Source organism: Petromyzon marinus, chromosome 9 (genome assembly GCF_048934315.1).
Source record: "Petromyzon marinus isolate PM22_M1 ecotype Great Lakes invasive population chromosome 9, UKy_Petmar_22M1.pri1.0, whole genome shotgun sequence".
Taxonomy (NCBI): domain Eukaryota; kingdom Metazoa; phylum Chordata; class Hyperoartia; order Petromyzontiformes; family Petromyzontidae; genus Petromyzon; species Petromyzon marinus.
The window spans coordinates 5,563,717-5,589,735 of NC_133675.1; the positions used below are offsets into that span (position 1 = coordinate 5,563,717).

The 26,019-nt window shown below is 44.7% G+C and overlaps 2 protein-coding genes across 8 annotated transcripts in view; one reads left to right on the forward strand and one right to left on the reverse strand.

The window, feature by feature from the left end:
• Positions 1 to 7,733, forward strand: part of LOC116940650 (slit homolog 2 protein-like) — a 196,429-nt gene extending 188,696 nt beyond the window's left edge. For all 4 annotated transcript variants that reach the window (XM_032950759.2, XM_032950762.2, XM_076065837.1 and 1 more), the window contains 3 exons: positions 5 to 299; positions 1,333 to 1,547; positions 2,905 to 7,733. In XM_032950759.2, coding sequence (XP_032806650.1) covers positions 5 to 299; positions 1,333 to 1,547; positions 2,905 to 3,176 — 782 coding nt within the window. In that variant the 3' untranslated portion in view covers positions 3,177 to 7,733. The remainder of the gene's footprint in view (positions 1 to 4; positions 300 to 1,332; positions 1,548 to 2,904) is intronic.
• Positions 5,407 to 25,103, reverse strand: MORN4 (MORN repeat containing 4). 4 transcript variants are annotated; one of them, XM_076065840.1, is made up of 7 exons: positions 24,988 to 25,103; positions 22,445 to 22,546; positions 22,018 to 22,132; positions 17,893 to 18,002; positions 16,896 to 16,943; positions 10,343 to 10,401; positions 5,407 to 7,934 (listed from the first exon to the last, which is right to left on the reverse strand). In XM_076065840.1, the coding sequence occupies exons 2-6, from the start codon at positions 22,509 to 22,511 to the stop codon at positions 10,373 to 10,375; spliced, it is 369 nt and encodes a 122-aa protein (XP_075921955.1). In that variant the 5' UTR covers positions 22,512 to 22,546; positions 24,988 to 25,103; the 3' UTR covers positions 5,407 to 7,934; positions 10,343 to 10,372. The 4 variants fall into 4 exon arrangements, with proteins under 4 accessions (XP_075921955.1, XP_075921954.1, XP_075921953.1 ...); XM_076065839.1 differs by having other exon boundaries at positions 5,407 to 7,937; XM_076065838.1 differs by having other exon boundaries at positions 5,407 to 10,401.
• Between the last annotated feature and the right edge of the window lie 916 nt (positions 25,104 to 26,019).

A 26,019-nucleotide genomic window follows, 5' to 3' on the forward strand; every position in this document is an offset into this window, starting at 1 on the left:
GCAGGCATGCCCACGGACGTGAACAGCGCGGCGCTCAAGCAGATGCACGACCGCAACGGCATGGGCTTCCACGGCTGCATCCGCGACCTCTACATCAACGACGAGCTGCAGGACCTGCGCGCGCCAGGCCGCCCGCCCGCCGGCATCCTGCCCGGCTGCGCGCCGTGCCGCCAGCAGGGCGCGTGCGTCCACGGCGCCTGCCGCGCCGCCGGGCCCTCGGGGCACACGTGCGAGTGCGAGGCCGGGTGGACGGGCGCCCAGTGCGACCAGCGCTCCGGCGACCCCTGCCAGGCCAACAAGTACGGAGATGCCGCCGCCGCCGCCGCCGTGGCATTTTTGCCGTTTGCGTCCCGGGTGGGCGTTGCGTGAAGAGAGCCGTCGCGTCTGTCGTGGGCGCTTGTTTTGACCGTACTTCAGAGGCGACGGCAGCGCGCCGAGACACGCACCGCCGGCGACCCGAGTTGAATTCTCCCGCGTGAACCGGTCCTGGGCCTTGCCGCCTACGTCGGCTCGGCCTTAAATAAGCACTGGGGAGACAATCGCGGCCAGGTGTGGTTCTGGCCACCCATCCCGTCGCGTGCCTTGTTGGCCTTCGTAGGCGCTCGCTAACAATACTTGCTCCAACAGTCTGTTAAGGCTATACGGCGGATATTTGTCTTTGGTCTTGCTTTATCACACTGGCCGGTGCGGGGTCCCAGAACTCGTTCAGATACGACTCACCACTGATGTTAGGCTTGGCAAAGTATATTCGGTTGCTGGGTTCATAGTTCAGCATGCTCACCACTAATTCCCCAAATAATATCAGTAAGAATAATTTACACTGGAATTCTAATATTGCCTATTATCAGATATCCCAATATACGATTAAACTTGTCAGTCTCAGAAGCTGGATAGTGACTGGATGGGCAACCATAAAGCAGGTGTTGTAGACTGCTGCATGGATACATAAAAAGCAGGGAATAGCTTAACAGATATCCATTGTTCTGTACAATGCTCCAACATCTATGCTCACTGCCTTCACCACAGCTCACAGACCAGCATAGCAAAGCATCATCAAATGATCACCACGACCCACACAGCATGGGGAGGGTCTCATCCAGCAGTGGATCGACAAAAGCGCTGTGCATGCACTTTAGTAATATAATTGCGGCTGTAAACGTTCATCATAGCAATCAGGGCCACTATTATTATTATTATTCTTGTATGTACATATGTTGAAGTTCTCTCGCACCGTACGTAGCCAACCGTGCTAATCGGAGGTGCAGGACATCACCTTGTCATCATCTTCACGGTTATCCCCGCCTCCCCCCCCCCCCCCCCCACCCCCACCAGGTGCGTGCACGGTGCGTGCATCGCGCTCGACGCGTTCTCCTACAGCTGCCGCTGCGCCGATGGCTTCGTGGGCACGCTGTGCGACGAGGAGCAGCGCGAGCTCTTCAACCCGTGCCGCGGCGTGCGCTGCAAGCACGGCACGTGTCGCATCTCGGGCGCTGGCAAGCCGTTCTGCGAGTGCAGCCCCGGCTACACCGGGGACAACTGTGACAGGGGTGAGGAGCGGCGTGCGAGCGCCGTCGAGGAGACCTCTTTGCGGGGGCCCGCGCGAGCGTCGGCGGGGGAGGCGGGCGACGCTATTTTTCAGTCTTGGGAATAATATTTACGATTGGGCTCAGCAGATGGATTGATGACAATGAATGAGCGACATAAGAACGACATGCCTAGAGAAGAATGGTTATTCGTACAGTGATCACCAACATGCTCCCAACATAGACTATGTATCCATAAGAGTTGTTTTGGGTTAGATCGCGTAAATGTATAAATGCGTCGTTAAAACCCGCCACCACTCGACACGGCCAACTAGTACGGGTTGTCACGTAAACAGAACATGCCAAGATATTTACGCGATCTAACCCAAAAAAACAAACTCTTATGGATGATATTGGTCGCGAAAGCCTACGTGTTGAATAGACTATGTATGTAGGAATTATTTCGTACCATACGTTGTTGACCGTGCTCATCGAAGGTGTGGGGGAAGGACAACAAACTAAACACAAAAATCAGTTCTAAAGAAGTGAGTTTTCAATTTGGATTTAAAAGTGCATAGCTCCAGTGGCTTCCTAAAGGAAAGGTATAGACCGAAGATGGCGTCCACTGCAGAGATGGAGTGACGAAATCAGCTCCTGTCCAGGTGATAGATGGATGTATGTACCGCGGGACTATTAGAGATGGCTACTGCTTGGGGAAGCCGTCATCCACCATTGATGACGATGAGATGTGTACAGAAACATGCTGCTCTGGTTGCAGCAATAATACAAAACCCCTCCCTCCCCTGACACAGCCAGGAATCCACACGTCCACTATTCCCGGGGTAACCCGGTCCCTTGGGTTGTTAGGGCACTGCCGCTCCTCCAGGTGTGATTTCTCAGTCGCTGGGGAAACCCGGCACGTCGATCACGGCATGGTTTTCCACACCGTCTCGCTCGTCACCTGAGCCTCGTACGTCGGCCTCGCACCTTCGTGGCAAAGGGGTCTGCGCTTCGCGCGAGATTCAGATGCAGTTGGAAAGGTCGCCAAGACCTTCACCCACCAGCCCTCATTATAATCTCCAAAAATACATTTCACGGCTCTGCCACCGCGTGCGTGAGTGCGCTCGCTCGCCCCGCCGCTTTAAATTAATGTGCGGTCGACAATTTAACCGTTGCCCGCTGTCGTTAGGCTAATGACAATTTATAGTCGGCGGCAAAAAACTGCGGAAAGCAAATCACCTGCCCCTAATTTGTTTTAACGCTCCTGTTTGTTTTACCTACCCCCGCGCCATCCCCCCCCCCCCTCCCCTTACGTGGTCTGGACCACCTTCCTCCCCCCCCCCCGGCCTGCCCGCGTGCCCCCCGCCACCGTTTCCCACAGAAGTGTCGTGCCGCGGCGAGCGCGTGCTGGGCAGGCTGCAGAAGCAGCGCGGCTACGCCGCGTGCCAGAGCGTGCAGGAGGTGTCGCGCGTCGACTGCAAGGGCAGCTGCGAGGGCACGGGCGGAGGCGGCGGAGGCGGTGGTGGCGGTCAGTGCTGCGCAGCGCTACGCACGAAGCGCCGCCGCTACGCCTTCGAGTGCACCGACGGCTCCTCCTTCTTCGAGGAGGTGGAGAAGGTGGTTAAGTGCGGCTGTGGGCGCTGCCACCCATAAATAAGATGGGGCCGATGGCTCCGCGCAGTTCCTACATCACCTCCCCCCCCCACCCCACCCCACAATCGTCCGTAAACGAGCGATTGCACATTTATACCCCACCACCGCACCGACCGACCTGTTCATTCTCTTATTCCATTCGCCTTCGAGAGGTGAGTCTAGGCGCCTTCAAAGCGACGCCCAGCAACAATGCAAGGACAAACGAGTACTAGGACTTATTGCACGGAACGACATGCCGAGTTGTTTCGTGATGAATGCCAGCGGGGGGGGCGGTCGTGGCTCTCCAGCAGTGCCTGCGTAGAACTTGCAGGGCTCCGTAAACAAACAAAAAAGACCACAGAGAGGTAAACGGCAGGTGGATATCTGTAGAGGTAAACGGCAGGTGGATATCTGTAGAGGTAAACGACAGGTGGATATCTGTAGAGGTAAACGACAGGTGGATATCTGTAGAGGTAAACGGCAGGTGGCTATCTGTAGAGGTAAACGGAGTGCACGCCACAAGTCGGTTCATGTGTGAATGGGAGAACCTTTACAGGAGGGTGCAGAAGGCCCAGTTTCTAACAAGCACACTTTCGTACGACTTTGGGACGAGGAGGAACACATTTAAAAGGTGTTCACGGTAGAACTACAGTCGTTGTGAAACACGGGGTGCACGTTCACGTACCTATATGCGCCCTGTACATTTATTCCTCGGTGATTTTTTTATTATTATTCCACAGTTGCCCAATCAGAATCACATTTCTCTTGGCCGAACGGTTATTTTTTTTTTGCTTCAACGTGGTTCAATAGGGGGGGGGGGGGGGAGAACCTTCCAATCATGACATGGGGGGGGAGGCGCACACAGTCTTGCCTTGAAGTCGCCGCCACGTCGCTTCGCGGAAGCAGCTTGAGGCTCTGCCGAAATTGAGGATCCGCTCGCCTCTCCGCATCAAATCCCCGTCCGCCCGAAGCTTCCCCTTCTTCCCTCCCGACCCCACCACCGCTTCAGCGCCTGCGCGTGTCTACCGACGAGCAGAACAACTTCCCATGCGCGAGACATCACCGCCACCTCCACGCCCCCCGGGGCCTATCTGACCGCCCCACGGATTTACGAAGAGGAAAGCCAATGAGGAAAGCCGCCTCACGGACTTCTTAAAAAACTGATGTTACTACAGAGGAATAATAATGATGATACATTAGACAATGGAGTTTGGTTGTTTTTTTTTCCCACTCCTTCACTGTTTGTCTGCACCGCTATCCGTAGAAGACTTCAAGACTCTTCGTTCCTGCAACGAGTCGTCAACTCCGGATGTTAGAGTTCCGCTTGAAGTGTGTGGGGGTGGGGGGGCATTACGAGTGAAGAAGTGCGAGATGACTTCAGAAGAAACGGCCTCGGTAACCTCTCGCTTTTGCCTGTTTCGTCTTGAGTTTTACGACTTTCCACCAGGTGGTTTGTGGGGATTTTGTAATGACTTAATTGTGAGTGCAAACATCGGAGCGTTTAAACAGACCGTCTGAACGACACGTAACTGCTGTCTGTAGTTTTGACCCGAAATTAGTGAAATACTGTTTAACCTGTGTAAATCAAATGTTTCTGTAACTTTTTTTTTACTGAAATAGGTTTTTTTTTGGTGTGTGTGCAGTGCGGTATTGACTCTCCAGTATTTGTTTGGATTTGGTTTGAGAAAAAAATAAACAGATGCTTACTTTTAACCAACAGGCGCATCGGATACCCAACGAGAAACCCCAACCCGCTGTCCTTTTGACAATATTCTTGCAGATATAACGACTCTCGCCGAACTTCATTTGGTTCCTGTCGCCAGCGTATACTTTTGCTCAAGTCAAATGCATTCGTTGTTGTTTATTTGATTAATAGTGATAACAAACAAAAAAAACTCTAGAAGACACGCACTAATGCAGTCACTTGCAAATGTACTGCATTTGGGTATACCGCGAGAGCTAACACCATTAACGGCTTCTGTCTGGCAGAGAGAGGAAAAAAAAGAAAAGGCTTGAAACGTTTAATATATTATTTATAATTTGTTTCTGTATTTTTGTATAGCAGAATTGTAACAGGATAAGGCTATCGATAAAGGTATAATAGTACTAACAACTTAAACAATTTACGTATTATTAAATGTCTTTTTTTGTCTAATTAGCCCAACAGACTTAGTTTTCCTTTTTTAAATTTTAAAGTGACCGGGCGCGAGGCATCACGAGGTGGACAATTTGGACCAAAACAAACCCTAAATAATGAAAGAAGATCCAAACATTTATTAAACCAAGCACATCATTTTCATTTCTTTCAACCCCGACATAAAGATTGAGCTGTTTAAGTAAACACAAGTGGTTGATTCTATAGACGAGCGCAGAACGCTTCTGGGAATTGGGGGCCCACAAACGCCTCTGAAATTAGCAGGGTTTGTGATATATCAGGGTAAAGGATGGCAAATAACAACCCCATTCAGCACTTGATTTTACTGTGGCCAAGTCCACTTTACCCACGTCAACCCATGTGAATATTCACAAAAATTATAAGGGTACTCTGGAAGTGCAGCTTAACGAACCATGGTCAAAATAGATATACGTTATTTAATGAATGAATGTCATCGGACCTTCAGCGATTAAGTTAGGAGAAAACCCCCCAATTAAGCTTTCCAGCACCTTGTAATTTGAGAGGAGAGACACAAGAAGCACCCAGTGTTGTAGCCGTCCAGAGTAACGACTGCTATAGGAAATGTTCCAATGCCTTTGGCATATTGTCCGGGTAGGGGAATTCAAGAGGTAAAGGTGCACCCTTACAGTTGCTTGCTCATGCCACTGCTGATGAGGCGGGAAGGACCTCAACTAGCCGGAACTCCAGATAGCTCCTCCAGACTGTATCTTGACCTAACTCTTCCACGCTGGACGAATTGTCAGGGTGCAAATTAACCAGGGGGAGGTATGTGCCCTCTGTCCCATACAGTATATACATGCATACATCGATGGCCACGTATTTTTTTTGTTCCAGTAGAAGGAAGAACGGTGGTATAAAATGTCATCGTGGGAATTCAGACGTCCCAAGAAAGCTGGCCGGGTGTGGATATGTGCACTTTGTTCTGCTGCCACTGATGAAGGTGCATGTACCACGTGTGGGAGTGTTGTGCAGAGCCACCATAGGCATCAACATATACAGCAACTCAAGTTGGGGCGATTAGGTTACATTCATATTATGAACAATAACGACAAATACATCTACAGTGGGATCCAGATTCCCATGTTGACAATGTACATTCTGCCAGATTTTCAAAAACAAGTACCGATGCCAAAGCAATGCGTTTTGGCCTAGTCATGAAGAGAGGGATTTGGACGACTAACTTAAGATTCAAAATATGCCAAGACATCTTACTAAAACGGTGGTTTTAGAATTTTTAGAGACCCGTATTGGACCCAAAAATTGTGGACCCCAGCCATTGCATACGAACGCACAATGCAAACAACATACACATCAACAAACATACAATAAAATGCATATGTAAACAACATTATTCCATGTCCCTGTACATACAGTGTAAATACATTGTGTGTACAATTCATGCCTCTGTTGGCTGCTACGTCGCGAATTTAACACTTTCACATACATAATTTGTGGCAAAGAAAAAAATCAAATTTTCTGTGATGTTAATGCGATATCTGGAGTCAGAGGAAACACCCACAGAATGTGTTTGAGAAAAAAAATCAATATCATTTCATACCTGTCATATAAATCACAGCAGTCGGTCCACCACAGTGGACACGATGCATGAGAGGAGTTAAAAAATAAATGTTTAACCTAAAAATCGACTCTCGGCAAAATTCATTCCCCTGCCACCTAAGACTCTGTGGGTCCCACGGGACACCCCTGCTGCCTACCCGCCACGTGGGCCACATGTGACCGTACATTTTGCCGATTGATAAATGTGCCCGCCCGCCTGCCCCCGTGGCTTCCACTGGTTTTGAGTGGCTCTGACAGTGGCTCGATGCACGTCTGCCCGCTGTGTTAACAACTTTGCCCATGCTGTGCTTTCAAGCCAGATCAGTGGAAGTCATTTAGAGCTGTTATAGCCTGGGTGGGTAGCAGAGCGATGGGGAAAGGGGGGGGGGGGGCGAAAATAATAAATAAATACGTACACACACATTCGAAAAACCTGGCCTCAATAAGTTGCTGCGGTTTATAAACCAGAAATTGCGCCGTTTAGATCTCACTGAAAGTAACACATGATGTAGTGTGTAATGTATACCGACGTGGAGTTGTATGATAGCGGTTGTTATGCGTTATTTTTCTCTTTTTTCTACATAATTACAATGCTATATTAAAAAAGAACAAACTATATAAAATGTAATATTAACAATACTGTATAGCAACAAATGCTTGTTTTTGGGGGGTTAGTTGTAACAATCTGGAAGGCGAACGTCGGTTGGTTTAATTTGAGCGCATCTGGAGTGATCACAAATTTGTGTTATGTCGCTCGCGATGTAAAATTGTATTCAATGTACCCAGCGGTTGTTTCAAGTCTTCTTTAATAAAAATGTACACAATAAAATGTTTTTTTAGGCAAACATGCTATCTCCCCTCACCGTCTGGAACTGCAACCCCTCGCTAGCTTTACATCATCATCAATCAGAAGCCACGATCCATCCACCCCTCCATGAAGGGCTCACCCCAAGCTGTCACCATCTCTCATTGTACCGTGATGCAATAATTCGAGCTGACTTTGCCGCTCCCGTCTCTGTGGCAGATGCTCGCTGTATGTATGTTGACTTCTTTCACACGACGTAGCCAATCGTGATAATCGGAGGTGCGGGGGGGAAAGACAACAATCGAAACATAAAAAGCAGTTCTAAAGAAATTAGTTTTCAATCTAGATTGAAAAGTGCATAGTTCCAGTGGCTTCCTAATATCGGAAGGAAGAGCATTCCAGACGGCCGAAGAAGCGCATCTGAACGCGCGCGGTGCAGTGACCGTCTTTGTTCGATGGCTATGCAAAAACCGCTGATGAGAATGACTGGAGATCGCGTGATGGTTTATGTTCCTTGAGATCAGCAAGGTATTGTGATTCATTTGTGGCAAGCACTTTGCGTGTAATGAGTGTGACCTCTCTGGTGTTGTGACCTTCTTTGGCTGCCACTCCTTTGTTAATCTCGACCGCTAGCCATCATCCCTCTAAGCAAAGTGACCTTCCAAAAACTCAGCTACTTTTCCTCACAGTCAACACGATTTATTTAAATTGTTACCCGATCCTCCAGGGTTTTTTTTCTCTCTCACTGAAATTCTAAGCATGCATCTCCCCCTGCTTATTTGTGCAATTTAAATACTGTGTTCTATTTTCTTTTGTCTGTCAGTGTTTCTGTTCCATGTCGTAACAGGTTAAAAAGACCGATTTAAAACGTTCTGCAGTAGACACATTTGTATGTTGCCTTTCATGAGTATGTTCAATTTTCCAAAAGCACTCTTCCAATGTACTCTTATCTACTTTATTTCATCATGTTGATCCAGTCTACCTTCAATAACCCTAGGTATCCCCTTTCAATATCCCTAGGTATGCATGCTCCAATGTGTTTCATAATTATACATCTTCACTTGCTGAACAAATCAGCTGTACACGACGTTTGCTTTGCGAATACTATACAGTATTTATCTTGAGTCCAACTTGCGGACAACTTTATTAAGTCGTTCATTCAATGTGTCGTGTACATTAACTTTTGGTTGTTCTACCAACCTGCCACCTGCTCATCTGAGATGGCATCATGCCTAGAATTTGTAGACATATTAGTCCGTAAAAAATATGCAGTCATCTAAGTGTTAATAAATAAAATCCAAAATAAATGTATTTAGAAATAATAAAAGCCGTTTACAAAAAATGGTACAGCTACGCTAAGATCTAGATTGAAAAGTGCATAGTTCCAGTGGCTTCCTAATATCGGAAGGAAGAGCATTCCAGACGGCCGAAGAAGCGCATCTGAACGCGCGCGATGCAGTTACAGTCTTTGTTCGATGGCTATGCAAAAACCGCTGGAGTAACCAAATACACATTACGAGGGGAAATGTTTTCTTTGCGAAAGTTGGATTGGAGAAATAGAGGCATAGACATTCATTGAAAACATTAATCATCTCTGGCTCTTAACCACTTCGAATGTTGCACTGCACTGAACTGTAAAGTCGTTTTTGAATTCAAATTCGGCATTAGATTTGTGCTACATGTATTCCAAGTGTCCCTGAAGAGCAACACATCTTTTGACACATTGACAATTACTGCTTGGAATTTCAACATTATGAGCCCAAGGTCTGTATATTGTCTGGGGAGGCTTTGGTGTTGATGGAATGAGGAATTTTGTTACAGGTCTCCCTGAGAAAGTCTTTACCGCAATTGACTTTTTTAATCATTCAATCCCTTATGTAACCAAGAGAGCCCGCTGAGTCTAAAGATCGTGTTTTTAAAATGGAGATCCAGATTTAGAAACGAGAATAGCCAAAAAATAACGATGCAATGCTCCATAACAACGACATACAGGCACAGGATATCAAGAGCCATGAACTCCTCAGCCGTGGCAGATCACTGTTATAATTCAGTAGGCTCACATGACATTGACTTCTCCAAGACGGAGGCTCTCTGCAAGCCATCCGGCTACCATGAGAGATTCGTTCATGAGGCCATCCACATATACAAACACAGAGACAATTTCAACCGAGAAGATGATTCTGGCTTAGTAACCATTGGAAAGATGTTATAAACCATTTCAGTTCTTAATTGATTGTATTTTGCGGTGACCTTCAGACCGCAGTCCATTCGCTGGCATTGCCTCTTAATACCTCTCACACCACGGTTAATGGTATGGCTTATAACATGTGGTATGGTAGTAAATAGTATAACATTGTAATGTTTAACATAATTCATAAGGCAATATAAAGCATCGTAATTGCATAGTGAATATACAGCAGTGTGGTACATAGCCGGGTTCATAGAATAAGACATAGTGTAATGTTACAAGTCTAATATTTTATAGTCTAAAGTATAGGGCAGTGTAAAGTAACGCATTGTATCATTCAAAGGTGGAATTTGTCTATAGATATGATGTTATACCATGTAGTTTAGATTGGAAGGTATAATATTGTATAGTAGTCCAGTTTATAGCATAGTCATAATGCAACACAGGACACAGCAGCGCACCTTGGCTGTTTTTCTTCTTTGTCCGTGTTCCTAGCCCCCCCTCCTCCGCTCCGGTGGGGCTGTAACATGCAAATTCATGTTAACTCCGCCCACACAGCTTAAAAGACGCGGTCCTCGCTTGACACTGTTCATTCAAGCTCTGTCTTCTGGACAAACCTGTCTCTTCACCTGAAGAAGGCCACTTGTGTTGTGGCCGAAACGTCGTGAGAATTTTATTTAATTGCTTTATTTGTATTATTTTATTTCTCATTATACGTGACTTTACCGAAAGAACCAAGAAGATGAATCCGTGCAGTCACGAAAGCTTTAAATCGAAAAATAAAATGCGAAAACATGAAGGAATAGGATCTCTCAACACGGTCGGCCCACTTTGAAGTAATGTACGAACCTGAACACCTGGGTTCGATTCCCGGCCACGGCTAACACCAGTGGCGAGTGAATTTTGGCGGCAGTGTGGTGCAGTGGGAACATCCGTGCCTCAAAGCGAGAATATACTGCCTTCGATTCCCGACTCGGCCGCCTTTCTGCGTGGAGTTTGTATGTTCCCTCCCCCTGTTGAGCATGGATTTCCTCCGGGTTCTCTCGTTTCCTCCTATAGATAATATAAATGGAACTGGTATTGGCCAAACATTCCAATGCTGAACATCACTCCATTGGGATTACACGCAGTAGCAACACCGCCCCCTACTGCTAAAACTTGGCAGGACCCTCCTGAAAAAAAAGAGTTAAGGCTCGGTGAGGCTTTTTTTGGTAAACAAGCAGTCCACTACAGATACTGGACACACATTTGACTTGATCCTGGACTCACCAACTCGCTCCGAGCTACGTCGTGATGAAGTATCAACCACAATCATTATAAGGTCGCCCTCGTTACACACAAAGTGCTTTCCACAAATGAACCACAACACCATCGTGCTGATCTCGTCAAGGGGCATACATCGTCACGCCAACTCCCGTTATTCTCCCAGCAGCGGCTTTTGGCTGGCCACCGAACAAATACGGTCACCGCATCGCACGCTTTCAGATGCGCTTCCGTGGCCGTCTGGAACGCTCTTCTGATGCTAGGAAGCCACGGGAGCTATGTACTTTTAAATCTAGATTTTAAACTAATTTCGTTATCACTGCTTTTCGTTTAGTGTCATGTCCTATCCCACGCACCTCCGACTAGCACCGTTGGCTACGTGCGGTGCGAACATACATACAACATCCAGCAGCGGATTAACAAACAGCTGAGCATTACTATTGGTATCACGATTTAACTGGTTAAAAAAGGGGGTGGGGTGGGGACTGCGCGTGTGGCGTCGCTCTCTACGCGACGAGATGACGGTGTCTCATTATCTCACTTGATCGGATTATGTAATTAAGCAAGCCGCGTCTCCACAATGTTGAGTACAACTTCACGTGGCAGGCGAATTACTTGCGCGCGCACACGAGACTGAGAGAGCAACACTTACTCATTGCGCGCGTGTATGGCATTTGCCCTGATCAGTCTCGAAAGAAGGATAAGTGCTGTTAGTCGAGGGTTAATTGTTGGAATGATTCCTGTTCCCTCTCTCATCGTCTCCCCGTGTCCATCTCACCGCACTGTTGTTACGGCTGGGTTTGACGGTGGCTGTGGATGAAGGTGATAGTGGCATTGGGGAGAGAGTGGAGATAGATCGTGGGTAGTCCATGGGTCAAAGCAAAAATTGACACCACTTAAGGTCGCAAAACTTGAGTTGCACTGGTGTATTTATACGGCTAATACGACTGGATTATTTTCTAACCTACAGATTTCCGATGTGTATCACACAATTCACTGCTGTCGGCCACATACTGAAATGTAAACCAATCAAGTTATTGCCACCTCATGTTGCACCTCCAAGTAAAGTATATGGCCTGGACCCACATGGAAAGAGGTGGAGAGATGATGTACCGTGGTTGGCATGGACCTGGTGCAGGGAATTTAACGGGGTTCTCCCCAGTCCAATTTCCACCCGCCTCTTCGTAATGCCCCGAGCGAATGTTGGCCCCTCCGGTGCAGTTGCACCGTCTGCGCACTCGATCGCTCCGCTACGCCTCTCGCCACAGGCTGTCAATCACCCAACGCCTGCATCGAGAGCCTCGGGATTCACAAACGCAGGCACGTGCCAACATGGACTTTGGGTGTTCTTGACATATATCTAATTTTATGGGAAGGACCTGCTGCAAGGTAATTTTAATCAAAATACCATGGGATATATACATGTGCGTTATGGTGACATGTATCTGCACGAGAGTTTAAAATTGCTACGCACAAGGGTAAGTGGGATGTGACCTCCAGCATTTATCGGCACGTGTTCAACTGTGGCCTTAATGAGAAACAACCCCACTCATTATTGCCTGCAACCGAAGCCCGGCTCTTCGGTGTTGAAAATTGCACCCAAAAAAAAACCGATTCGCCTTCGTGCGATTCAAGTGCAGCGGCGACTCGCTTTGTGTTTGTTGGGCTTAACCCGTTAATTGCAACCCCATGTGGCCCTCGTGTGAGATTTAATCGTCTTCGACAACTCCGTGCCGATGAAGTAGTGTGTGTACCGGAGTGACCGCGTGCTCAACGTAGCGCGGTGCGAGGGCTCCGTCTAGTGGTCAAATTTATGCGCCACGATTTTGTACAAAAATTTCGTCACGAGAGCGCCGTGTGGAATCCAAAAAACACCTCAAAACGGTCGCCACACATATATATCTATCAAAAAAATCAACATGGGTGATTCAGTTAAATTCAATGTGAGAAAAAATGCATTAAGCTGACGCGTTTATACCCATACAGGTGGGATTTCTCTGTGCGCTTGGAGTCCAATGAGTCAGTCGTAAGCCAAGTATTTTTGCAGTCTCCACTATATGTCAGCGTAGCCCCAGGCATACACGCGTTAAAACGCATCGCTTACGCGACTAACGCGAGACAGATTTCGTAATTGTGCATTGAATATTCGCTCTGCCTTCCAATTGAATGGGTTTTCTCCTAACTGCTGTATGTAATTCTTGAACTTCTTTCGCACCGTATGTAACCGACCGTGCTAATCGGAGGTGAGCGGGAAGGACAAACTAAACACAAAGCGGTCCCTAAGAAATTATTTTTCAATCTATATTTTAAAGTGCATAGGTCCAGTGGCTTCCTAGTATCGGAAGGAAGAACGTTTCAGTCGTCGGCAGAAGTTCATCTGAAAGTGCGCGATGCAGTGACCACCGTCTTTGTTCGATGGCGATCCAAAAGCCGATGCTGAGGACCAGAATTCGCCTGATGGTTTATGCTCCTTGACGAGACCGGCAAGGAATTGTGGTTCATTTGTGGCTGATTTGTGGCGAGAAGCACTTTGTGTGTATTCGTATTCGCTTGAATCCATAACTGGATTTTGAGCACTGCGCCAAAGGTGGTGGGGACGGGAGGAAATTAGAAGTCGACAGGAGCTTTCCACAACTACCGCCACCTCGTGCACAAACAGTAGTTAGAGACAAGGCAGAACTCACAGGGGAACGAGAGAGTGAGAGGCGCAGACACCTTGAGTGGGTACAGAGACAGACGGATTATGCAGACGCAAACATAGATCGAGATACAGGGAAGACAGAAAAGTAGATGGGGGGGGGGGCACAGAGACGGAAGCAAGAGAAAGTGAGAAAGACATGGGGTAACAGAGGGGGACATAGGAGAAACACAGAGACACAGGTGGAATCGGATGTCCAGGGGGAAATAATAGACGGAGAGACAAAGAGTGACGGAAAACAGATGGAGAGAGACGTGCCAGTTTATTAACATCATCAATTTAAACATTACCTCTGTATTCGGCTTGAAAGTGTAAGATCCGCTGAATATCTACATGTGATATTTTGCCCAATAGTAAAAACGTGCTATTTTGTGCACATTAAAACAAAAAAAGCGTCATAGACTTGTCGAAGGAGAGTGCTAACGCGACACACGTGCACGGGAAATCCTACTGACTGGCGGAGATTGCTACAGCAAAACAAACCGCCTTTTCTAATAGTATATTATGCCAGGGTTGGAGAAAAGACTAATGTAATTACAAAAAACAAGCAACAAAAGAGATGTGGTGTATCCTATGTGTGCTAAATAAGTGAATTAGTTGACCTAACACCAGAACGCATCCACAATGCTCTCAGGCACGCCGTTAATGCACGATTTAGTCTATAAATTGGCCGCACATGGTGTGCACACAACTCGCTCAATCAATCTTTAATCAAGTGATCAGACTGGGTTTAGATACTGTGTGGGGGTCTCGCTAAAGCCTTCGTCTGGGATTGCGTCTGTGTATATCCCTGCATGACATTTGAGCTACCAGCCCCCAACCGACCAACGTGGTGAAGTATGGTCAAATAGCCCCGAGTTCCCAGGATACCCTCATCCAGCTGTGGAGTAAAACGGCAGGCTTCTTTACATGTACATATCCCTGTAAGAATCTCCAAGAAGAATGTAATTGTTCATGAATTTCAATGTATGAATCAAAACCGTTGATTGCCAACACGTTACAAATGACACAATCATGTAAGTTACACTCAAAATAAAACGTGAATAAGGTAAATGAAAAAGCCGAGGACCGATACATATACAGTGATAAAACTCTTATTCAACACATATGACTACTTAATGAGCTGTTTTCCATATCAGACAGGCTTCGTTTGGTGCTCTGCATGCAGGTGCGAGTGCAAAATTGTTTGGAATTCGTACCAATTGGTTTAATTCGACAACACAATTTTCCAGCAGAAGCATGGCAAATGCTTATCAGAAAAAAAACAATGTTCTACAAAGCGAGTGCAATCACTTTCACAGCAAAAAACCGGTACCTTTTTCTCAGTATAAAAAATGCAAATCTGTAATTAATACACAAGAGGGCGTCTTATTGCCAGGAGAAAAAAAATGGGCGAATGCAGCATAAAGGTAAACATAAGGAGTCCTCATCATTAGACCTCCTTTGCCAGTACCAAAATGTAATAATAGGGGTTTTTCCCCTTTCTTTCTGGCAACAAAACTGAAACCTTTTTACAAGGATTCATGTTGCTGCATTAACCACAATACCTGCAGTCAAAATGCAAACAAAAAACATACTATGATAATATATGCATTGTCCTTGAAACTGATTGGTCCACACCAAGGGACGGCTTTCTTTTGAGCCTCGACCCAATTGGTGCTCGACCAGATGACGCCAAAAGGCGTACAGCTCAAAGACAATGCACTATCAAAGTAATGAGGGCTCGGGGTGAGCATCTACATCATTATTACATTTTGGTACTGGCAAAGGAGGTCTAATGATGTAGATGCTCACCCCGAGCCCTCATTACTTTGATAGTGGCATTGTCTTCGAGCTGTACGCCTTCTGGCGTAATCTGGTCGAGCACCAATTGGGTCGAGGCTCAAAAGAAAGCCGTACCTTGGTGTGGACCAATCAGTTTCAAGGACAATGCATATATTATCATGGTATGTTTTTTGCTTGCATTTTGACTGCAGGTATTGTGGTTAATGCAGACATGAATCCTTTTAAAAAGGTTTCAGTTTTGTTGCCAGAAAAAAGGGGAAAACCCCTATTATTATAGGGAGTCCTTTCAACATGCAGACGAACCTTAAAGAGGAGTAACGTGCTGGTAAGGTGAACTGAAAATCTGCAAAGGCACATTCAAAAAAGCACAGTCCATTTGATTGGATCCTTAGTGAAGAACAGGAAATGTTGTGCCTTCAAGAATAGGATATTTTACACATCTTAAGTTGGATCACAGTAAAATGTTTAAATGCATCTGTGCCCTTGCAGATTTATATACACAATACCCATGCATAGACTGATATTTTTTATATAAATCACTTAAATGGTTATCATCATGACAAATGCCCACCCCTTATCCACTATCCAACAAAGGACAATATAAAAATATCACACTTCCATCTGTAACTAATTTTCTAAGCCATACTTGATCTAGAGAGGAAATTAAAACAAAGAATGTCATTTTTTTTTACAGTTTAGCCAATACTTTTTATTGTAACAACACAGATGTACTGTGCTTGGTTTTATCTTCATATTTCAGAGCTTTATATTTATACTTCAATTATTGAAATGTATTGGGGATTTTTCTTCTTCTTCTAAAGTGTATATAATTCATCTGCAGCATATTAAATTTATTTTAATCGTACCGCAATTTGAATAAAAATAGGTCAGGCTATGTTTTTCAAAATGCCATTGACAGGTGTGTGATCCAGAGCATTTCATTGAACAGTGAATAGATTTAAATAAAAATAATTAAAATAAAACTGAGCCACAACATGGTACATTTTATGAAATGGATATATTTTTCTCCACATTGCAACGAAAATCAATCGCTCTGAGATTATAGACGTAATCTAACATTCTTCTCACATCTGCGACCACTTCTAAAGAACGCCAAATGTCCTAGTTTTTGGGCGAAGAACCTGATCACGTGGGAAATTAGCGTATTCACACGGAAAGGCCACGGGCTGTCTTTGCTGCAGCTTGAGCTCTCTGGACAATGGCCCCGCACTTCTCACGCTTGGACAACTTATTGTTCTCAAAAATACCTTCGTTCCGCGGCAAGCCATGGGAACCGTCTGGGAAGGTCAGCAAACCTGTTCGAAAAAGAGACATTATTAAGTGGTCAAACTGCTTTTTAAAATAAGTATTGCAATTTCCACCATTCATAACAACACAGCAATTTTTTTAGACTCCATTGAAAATGCAATACTTAAGCAGAAAAGAGGGAAAAAACTGGACATCACTCAAGATTCCCTGCAGAGAACCACATTTCTATGGACTTAAATGTTTAATGGGCCATGTTTGTGTTGCAGCATGCTTACGATGCTTTCATTTTTTTACGCACTGCATTGCGAGCTATACAGCCGGAACATTTATGCTAAAGATGACACACATGAACAGTTGATTTATTTTGCCTGTTGTTTTTTCCCAATCGAATGTTATTTTTTAAGACTTTAAAGTGAGGTCCTGAGGCCCTTATTAGCATAGTCGAGAGATGTAGGGGTGTGCACGCAGTGTGGAGAGCCAGACTGCTTGCTTGCTCTGTCGCACCCAATTTCAGAGTCCTTTTTCGGGTGGCATATCTGCCTGTCACCTGCAATACGTCACAGGGTCATTTGGCATGGTTCGTCTTGGCGAGGAGATTTTTTTTTTGTTTAGCGCCCTGGGAAATGTTACAGCATGATGGGCACTGACAGGGATCAGACGCTCTGCGTTCGGTCACATCAGACTGAAACATCTCAAATCTCATGTTCCACCAGAGGGCCTAGTGTGAACTCAAGTGAGCAACGTATTGACTTTATCAAATTTCACTCCTTGTAAAAACTTATTGGAAAAAAACCCATTTTGATGTGTGTGTAACTTGAACTTTGTTAAGTTGGAATATGTACTTGCAAGTGCACGAGCGCATGTAATTGTTGGGGTTTTTTTCCAGAGCTTTGCACACAGCAGACACCACATTCTTGGAAATCCAAGAGGAGATAAAGTAAAACTCAGCAGTAAGCATCCACGAGTGGTGGAAATCCACGAAGGGTCACCCCTTACCATATCCCTCCACGTGGCCGTTCTTAAACTCTCCTTCAAACATCATCCCATCGGATCTTGAGAACACACCAACACCATGAAACTTTCCTTGAGAAAACTCGCCTTCAAATCTGTAAATAGATGAGATTACCAAGACAAATTGGATGGGTCAACAAAAAAGAACTGCGTGATTGTTGAAGTACAACAATCAATATAGACAGGTGTAGTTGTGTATCCATTAATGTCATTAAGTAAATTTTGGCTGGGTTGAACTTGGACACAAGTTTTTCAAACAAGAACTATGAGAAGTACACCTGCGGCTACAGGACCACCTTCTGTATTCTGTGCGATGCCCAGTGTTTACTGGACCCAACTGTAGATAACAAATTCATGTAATTTCTTAACAGTATTATACACAAGAGGGATGTAAACTATTCCTTGGTGTCCGTAGTCAATTTGCAGATGACACTGGTATAAAATGGCATTTTTTTTTTTTTACAAAAATTATGGGATGTTACAAATCCAAAAGCGGACAAGATATCAAGATAAGCATCCTCTGGGAAGGATGTCATAATTTCTTGGATGTGACGTGCCCTGGAAAACAGTAAAATCCCGAGATGGGGATAAAATCTTAAAACCATGAAAACTCAGAGGAAGACAAACTACCTCTGAGCCACACACCCACTATGACACAGAGCATCGTAACAACACGTTGAATTCTGTATTTAGGTTAGGTTTTAAGGGGCAATAATTTGGTATATCTGTAAAATGGCATTTGTAAGTCTTGGGGTGGGTTCCTGAAACAGGAAAGCTTATGGCCGGTAATAAAGCAAAAGAATGTGCTTTTATTGTGTTCTATTGGTCTACATATAAAACCAACGCATGTTTCCATTGGCCTTGGAAGATGCTACATTTTAACAGTAGGCCGATTCATTTTGGCTTCATTTTGAACAAAGCGCACTTTGCATAACGTAAAAAAAATGCACCACGCAATAAGATGCTTGTGGACTGACGCAGGTACAGATGTCATGCAAAAGACAGAGATGGACATCATAGACGCACTAGGCAGAGGATCCACACGAGTACAATTAGTCGAGTACAGTAGACATTTGTTAAAGCAAACTGATAACACGAGCTCACAAAAACAAAAATAATTATACACAACGCTTCTTTTCAACGACGGTTTCGCACATGTGTGCGCGCCTGCTCGCCGCAACAGTAAAACGTGTGCTGTATACACAACTGAATAAAAGGAGGGACGGACCGATATGTACATTTGCAGTTTCACACACACAAATGTGCAGCCCTTGTGCACACAGTGTAATTAGCCCTGCGTCTTATTCGCCATCCAAACCTATCGCACACAATCACTGTCCTCAAGGGTCACATAATCCCGCTGTTACCATGGAGACTAATGCAATTACCCTCCGCGTGTATTATCCTATATTGTTACAGGCCTAGGCGTTACCATAGTGACGACTGCTCTTATTGCTCCTAAATCAATAGCAGGTTCGCGAGCTGCATGGTATGACCCAGACCTACTATATTTTTTACATTAGACAACCCACATTTTGCTTTGAAATATTCACTTCACATTACAGCACCTATGCACTTGTAACAATATTCCTTACTTCACTGGCATTTGGGGGTTAGCTGAGAGATGTTTTAGCCTACAGTAGGATTTTTTTTTTAATTTTACTGCTGTCATTTGCTTTGGATAATGTGTTTAACTCTTGCAGTGGGTACCATACAATGGTCTTCCATTTGTGAATAATCTGGCAGTGGGAAAAATACATGGCTGCATAGAATACAATTTGTATTTGAAGGTCAAAAGATGTCATTTTTGAAATGTAATATCTCACGGCTTATTTTCAATTTTGCGTACAGTGAAAGTTGAAACACTGGAAATGTACAGCCTTGCTGTAAACAAACTTTGAATGGGGCAGATCCGGTGATATTATATTGTATTTATATTGCTGTCTCAATGACGTCCAAAATTGTATTTGGTGAATGTATTATTTTTTCACCAAGTTTGTTCAGCTCCATTTTCTTTAAAATATATATATTCAGAGGGATTGTTTTTGCAGGTTTGCAAATGAATGCGCAATCCAAATTTTCCACAGCATCACGATGTTCATCCGTTTCAAATCGAGTCCGTCACTCGCAAATCCACACTCATCGGCACTGACAGGGGCTAGCGGAGGACCTGGCGATGCTAATTCTGACATTTATTAGGCGAGGCCAGCAAAACAATCGGCGTGGAGCGGCCATCACAGCTAAATTCCGCCCACTCCCACTGGCAGCGCGGTGATATTAACTGCTGTCCGCTCGCATGTTTCAAACGTCAGAACTCGTTACAACCTTCAAGCGCGAGAACCTGTCAAACGTGATTACATGCAAAATAGAAACATTACACCTCCTTGCCTTTTGGTCAAACAATTGCAGCAAGGATAACATTTTATTTAAATTCTAATTTGGCTGCAATTTGATGTCCTTTGCCATCTTAATTGCCAGCAGCAACATTTGCACATATTCGGGATTAAAAAGTTATTCTTTGCTCATGAATTTAAGGTCAAACGTCTACATTGTTATTCATATTGGAAGAGTTCTCAAAAACGATGTATTTCAAAACAAACTACAGTGACGGCCTTAATTATAATCAATGCTGACAACATTGCTCAGTTTTCATTTTAACTAAAGTTTTTCAGCCATGAAAATCTTCCAACATGAACGGTTAAGAAGAACGTAATTCCACTTAATGGATTGTTCTAAAGCAAAAATCACAGAATGCTCCACAAAATGCATCGATGAACCCAAAAGATACATTTTTGAAAACAATGATAACGTTTGTACATTCTGTTATTGTGTACTTTTAGGTTAATTAATACCATCAAGTGCTACATTGTTACAAAAAATCATGAGGACACAACAGAAGCATTCATTTTTCTTTTCGTAGCAATTAAGCAAAACAAATTAGGCTTTGTGTTGCAATATCTGCAAATCTGTTGGCTCCCATGGTGTGGCAACAGTTGGAAATGAAGGCACCGGGGTTACAACAGACAAGATTTGCAGCCTGCTAAGGACCTTCTTTTCACACATTAAATGCAACCCAAATAGTGTTTGCTCATCAACCATCCACACCAATCCATGCCATGTCCCTTTGAAAAATCCGATGACGAATAAAATAATGGGGTGATATCCGGCTGGCAGTTTGTTCTGGCTTGTGCTCGATGACCTAAGCTACTTTTAGCAATGATATTTAATATGATGTGTGATGAGTATTCTGTTACTCTAACCTTTAGACTGTAACCAATGCATTTTGTTCCTTTCCGTAAAAGTTATGTCATTGACAAAATAATAAAAACAGAAATACAGCACATGAAATATAAAACTTCTTGGCTACATTTGCTTTATTATCCTCAATAATTTGACAAGTTCTCTAATATAGTTTTCATCATTTTTTCAGGCTTGTTAGTGCTGATTCTCTTTCAGATACATTTTGGCTTTTCACTTCCATCATTCCAAGAACAAGCCTCTGCATCACATACAAAATTAAGAATGTGTTGCCTAATTTTGAGTGACAAATCAGTGTTACACTTTATTAATGGTATTAATGTATAATCTAGCATGTAATATCATGCCAATTTCATTTACAGATGAGAAGTGCATTGCAGAATTCTTTAAAAAATTACTTTTCACAATTATTTTGAATTTAACAGCATAGATTAGAAAAGCTATGTCTATGTAATATATATGGCTATCACAACCATGAAAAGCATATGTAGAGAAAAGAAAAATCACAAAATTACCAGAATACTCACTTGTGATGGGTAGGATGCCAAAGTATATATTAATTTTAATATCTCAATCACTCATTTAAAAAATTACAATACTTTCTAAGCTCCATCTGTGTGATGAGAATCAACTCTGACGTATATGACAAATTGGGGCCAAATTGGTCATGCCGACGTGTCACTACTGCCTTAAGTGGCCACAATATATTTAGATGTATAAAGGAAAACTACTGTACTGCAAACTTCATTTTTACACTGTTAGGTTTATTTGGGTTTAATTGGCCCAGATGGGATCATCAAAGGGGGAAACAAACCCTTGACAGGTGATCAGGTCAGTTCGTGATGGCATTACCTGGAGCCGTCGGGAAAGGCGAGAACGCCACAGCCACTAAACAGCCCATTCTCAAACTGGCCCAGATAGTGTGTGCCATCCGTGAATCTCAGTTGTCCGAGCCCGTGCCTTCGCCCTGTATGCAGAGACATTAACAACACACAGCATTGCTGCAGGCTTTCCTCGGCCGTTTTGAGGCCCCGTCACCGACCAGTGCATCATATAAATTGTAATCGAGTGCAGCATTTGTAAGCATGCATTATAAGCCGGAGGTGCCCTTTTGACCTCCAACCCCGTGTCCTCCATCAGCTTTCCACTTTGATGAAAATCGAGCCTTGTACAGTGGAATTCCTTTTTTTTAGCAAAAAAAGTACAGTATTTCCTTCTGATTAAAGGGTATTGGTTAAAGGTGCTATCTCCATGGATCTAACGGTAGATGCTACCTTACCTTCCTTCCATTCTCCTTGGTATTCCTCCCCAGTGGCATATGTAAAGGAGCCCTTCATTAGCGTCATGATCACGTCTTTCGTGGACGCTGTGTGCAAAAGTTCTGTAGTCCAAGTGTACGAATGAGCAGACATACAGACATAAAAGCCATCAGCAAAAATAAAAAGCACATGGTTTGCAGCACACCCTGTTACACCTTCTGCCAGCCAGTAGCAAGCCAATAAACCACCGTTCTCATACAGTTGCAAGTTCTCTGTGTAGCTCAGGAAGTCAGTGCAATAACACACAGGCAGTGGTCAACCACGCAGGGGGCAAGGGTCGTAGGTGAAGTTTACACTCTGTGGCAGGTGGACGGCTATCAGAGGGCCCACCAAAAGCAAATGATGTTTGCAGTTTTGATGAACCACACCACCATCAAGAACAGTGTGGTACAAACACAAATTAGAGACATTACATTGACTGTTAAGGAAATTAAGGGTTACGGTGACGAAACCGCAGGAACAAAGTAGGGAACGTGCGCAAATTACAACCGCTGTGGAGATGGAACATTGAAAATTAGCACATGCAGGAGCAAAAATGTATTTTGACAAAGCACAATTCTCTGGCAAAAGCCTGATAAAGATCATCCAAGGCGAATGAATCCACTTCTGGATGAAGGCCTCTCCAAACCACCATCTCTCAGGGGCGATGTCAACATTTCACCTAGCACCTGCACAGGAGCTGACTCACCCATTCCTTGACTGCTACCACGTCATTATTCTTGATGGGCTACTATCTGGTAAAACAGTGTAGATGCAAACAGCGACATTTTTACTTTTGAACTTGGCTAATAAGTAAAAGCTCATGAACAAAACAAAAAAGCAAACAAACTGTAAAGTTCACAAAGCGTGGAACGATGGATGCTTGTAATTACACTGAGAGACAAACTGAGAAGAACGCATGTTCTCAACAAAATATTAAGGTTTATTGCACCATTCAATTTGTTAGAAAATAGGACTTGGGCAGAACACGTCATGGCTAGAAGGGACAGTGGCCTATTGTCTAATTCAAAACTATTGAAAAAAATATTTTACCAGGCAAGGCCCACTGAGCTATATAGCTCTTTTTCAGAAGCTGCACGGCCAAAAATGATAGCTCAACGAAGTGGCCTATCGTGTGAAAGTTTAGAGCAGCCAATTCTGGCAAAAAATACCCAATGATGCTGGATGTAATTGCCAGCGAAATGTACTCAAATATTAAATGTTGTGGATTTACGTTCCAACACACCGGTGTACTTAAGTAATAATTAATTGGCACGTTTTTCTTACATTATAAACCTTATTCTTGGTTCGTTCAGGTAAAGTCACGTAGAAGGGAAACAATAAAATAATAAAAATATAAAACAATACAATTCTCACGTTTCGATTGCAACACAAGCAATCATCATCAGGTGTGAAAACCACAGCAAGAAAATTTGAAAAAAGTGACCACTTGCCTGGTGAGAAAAGAATGGCCACTTTTTTCTAATTTTCTTGCTGTGGTTTTCACACCTGATGATGATTGTTTGTGTTGCAGTCGAAACGTCGTGATAATTTTGTTTTATATTTTTCTTATATTATTGTTTCCCTTCTACGTGACTTTACCGAAATAACTAATAATATGCATCCCTGCAGTCACGAAAGCTTTAAATCAAAATTATAAACCTTGCTAATTGGCTGTCGAGTGGTGGCGAGTTAACGACACATTTATACTTACGCGATCTAACTAAAAAAAAACCTTTATTATAAATTATAGCAGCCAAATATTCTAAACGCATGTGTGTAAATGTGGAGTAAAAAAAATCGGAGGACCCGGAGAACACGCAAACTCCAAATATACAGCAGGCGTCAAGGTAGGCATCGAACCCACGACCTCCTGCATACCAGGCAAGGAAGTTGACATCTCACTGCCACTGAATAATGACGGAGTAGCAGCCAAGAGATGGAAGGCGTCATTAGAACGTTACAACAATACAAATAAACACCATAGGAGTGCAAAGCATAGGAAAAAATATATATGTACAAATAAAACTCAACATTTTTTTCTCACAGGGCAAGGTCTGCTGAGCCTATTGCTTATTTTTCAGAAGCGACCTTGCCACAAGTGATAGCTCAACGAAGTGGCTTATCGTGTGGAAATCCACAGCAGCGAAAAATATTCATCTAAACAATCTATCAGCATGCTTCTAAATGGCGAGCGACGAAAGCGGCTTGGCGCGAGGCCCTTCATCCAGCAGTGGATTAACCACGGCTGATGATGCCAAAGGATGATGACAACAACTTCAAACTCCCGAGGCGTGATCGTGGCAAGCGACGCCCCGGCACTTCAAACAGGTAAACATCATTTTCAACCAACCAGCAACCATCACGACCATTACAATGACTTGGAATACAACCAAGACTTGCGTTAGTTTGCGCGGCGCGTGCTTATGTTGTACTTATTGCTGTATAAGTGAAAATAAATTATTTTGAACGGGAGGATACGGGGGCGGGGGGAGAGCATTTTGGTGAGATTTGTGCTTCTCACCTTTTATTGAAGGGGCCCAGTCCTCTCCGTTCTCGTGCAGCTGTAAACAGCGCCCAGTGGCTCGCGCCGCTTCCGGGTGACGTCATCGGGCAACCTCCCCCCCCCCCTACAGCCCCTCCCCCACTACAGCCCCCCCCCCTAAGCCCCCCCCTCCTCCTCCTCCACCCACCTCGCCCAGCCCCTGCCCCGAGCACAACACGGCTTAGCAGGTGCCAGATTCGAGGATTTTTAACCTCGAATTAAAGGAGGTCCCCACCCCTGCCCTCTCTCCACACCTTATAAACCTGAACAGACTGTTGGGGCACGTGCTGTGAGGGAGTAGCAAGCACCCTGTACAGGCCGGCACGGCACAACGAGGCCGGTGGGTGGCCAGCAAAACACGCACCAGGTTACTCATTTGAGGCTGAGTCCGCCTAGGGGTGGCCCAGCACCGATTCAGATACCGGTGTTGGCCGTGAGCGCGCTAACCGCTGCGCCACCGCTCCCCTAACAGTGACACACGCGCATTGGCCTGAACACGTGGTAAGCCAGGTGCCAGGTGCGAAGCGCTTTCACCGCGAGCGATATCAAGCGTGCACCGCACAGTTGCGCTGAGCAGGTAGTAAACACGTGCACAAGCAAGTGTGGAGGCTTTACCCCTGCATATGAAAAGTTCTGGTATATTGCTCAAAGCACGTGGTTAGCCAGGTTTGAGGTTTGGCCGCTAGCGATGAGACGCACATTGCCCGAAGCACGTGGTTAAATCACGTGCCAGGTGTAGTCAGGGTTTACACCACGAGGCATGAGACGTGCGTTGCTGAGCACAGATGAGAGGTTTTACCTCTAGGTATGACGCGTAGCTTATTTACATGGTTAGCCAGGTGCCAGGTAAGAGCTGTTAAACCTCGAGATATAAACCCATCAGTGGCCATCCATTTAGTACGTACGCATGGAGGGGGGAACGGGGAGGGGGTTAACCCAAACGCGTACGCTTGTGTACGGGGGGGGGTCTACTGGCAATGTGCGTACGCATAGGGAACGGGGAGAGGGGTG

Excerpts from the sequence above, each read along its gene's own strand:
- MORN4 (XM_032950774.2), bottom strand. The coding sequence starts at position 22,511 with ATGACGCTAATGAAGGGCTCCTTTACATATGCCACTGGGGAGGAATAC. Across the intron at positions 22,133-22,444 it reads CCAAGGAGAATGGAAGGAAG|GGCGAAGGCACGGGCTCGGA; the intron begins GTAAGGTAGCAT and ends CTCTGCATACAG. Across the intron at positions 16,944-17,892 it reads CGGCCACGTGGAGGGATATG|GTTTGCTGACCTTCCCAGAC; the intron begins GTAAGGGGTGAC and ends TTTTTCGAACAG.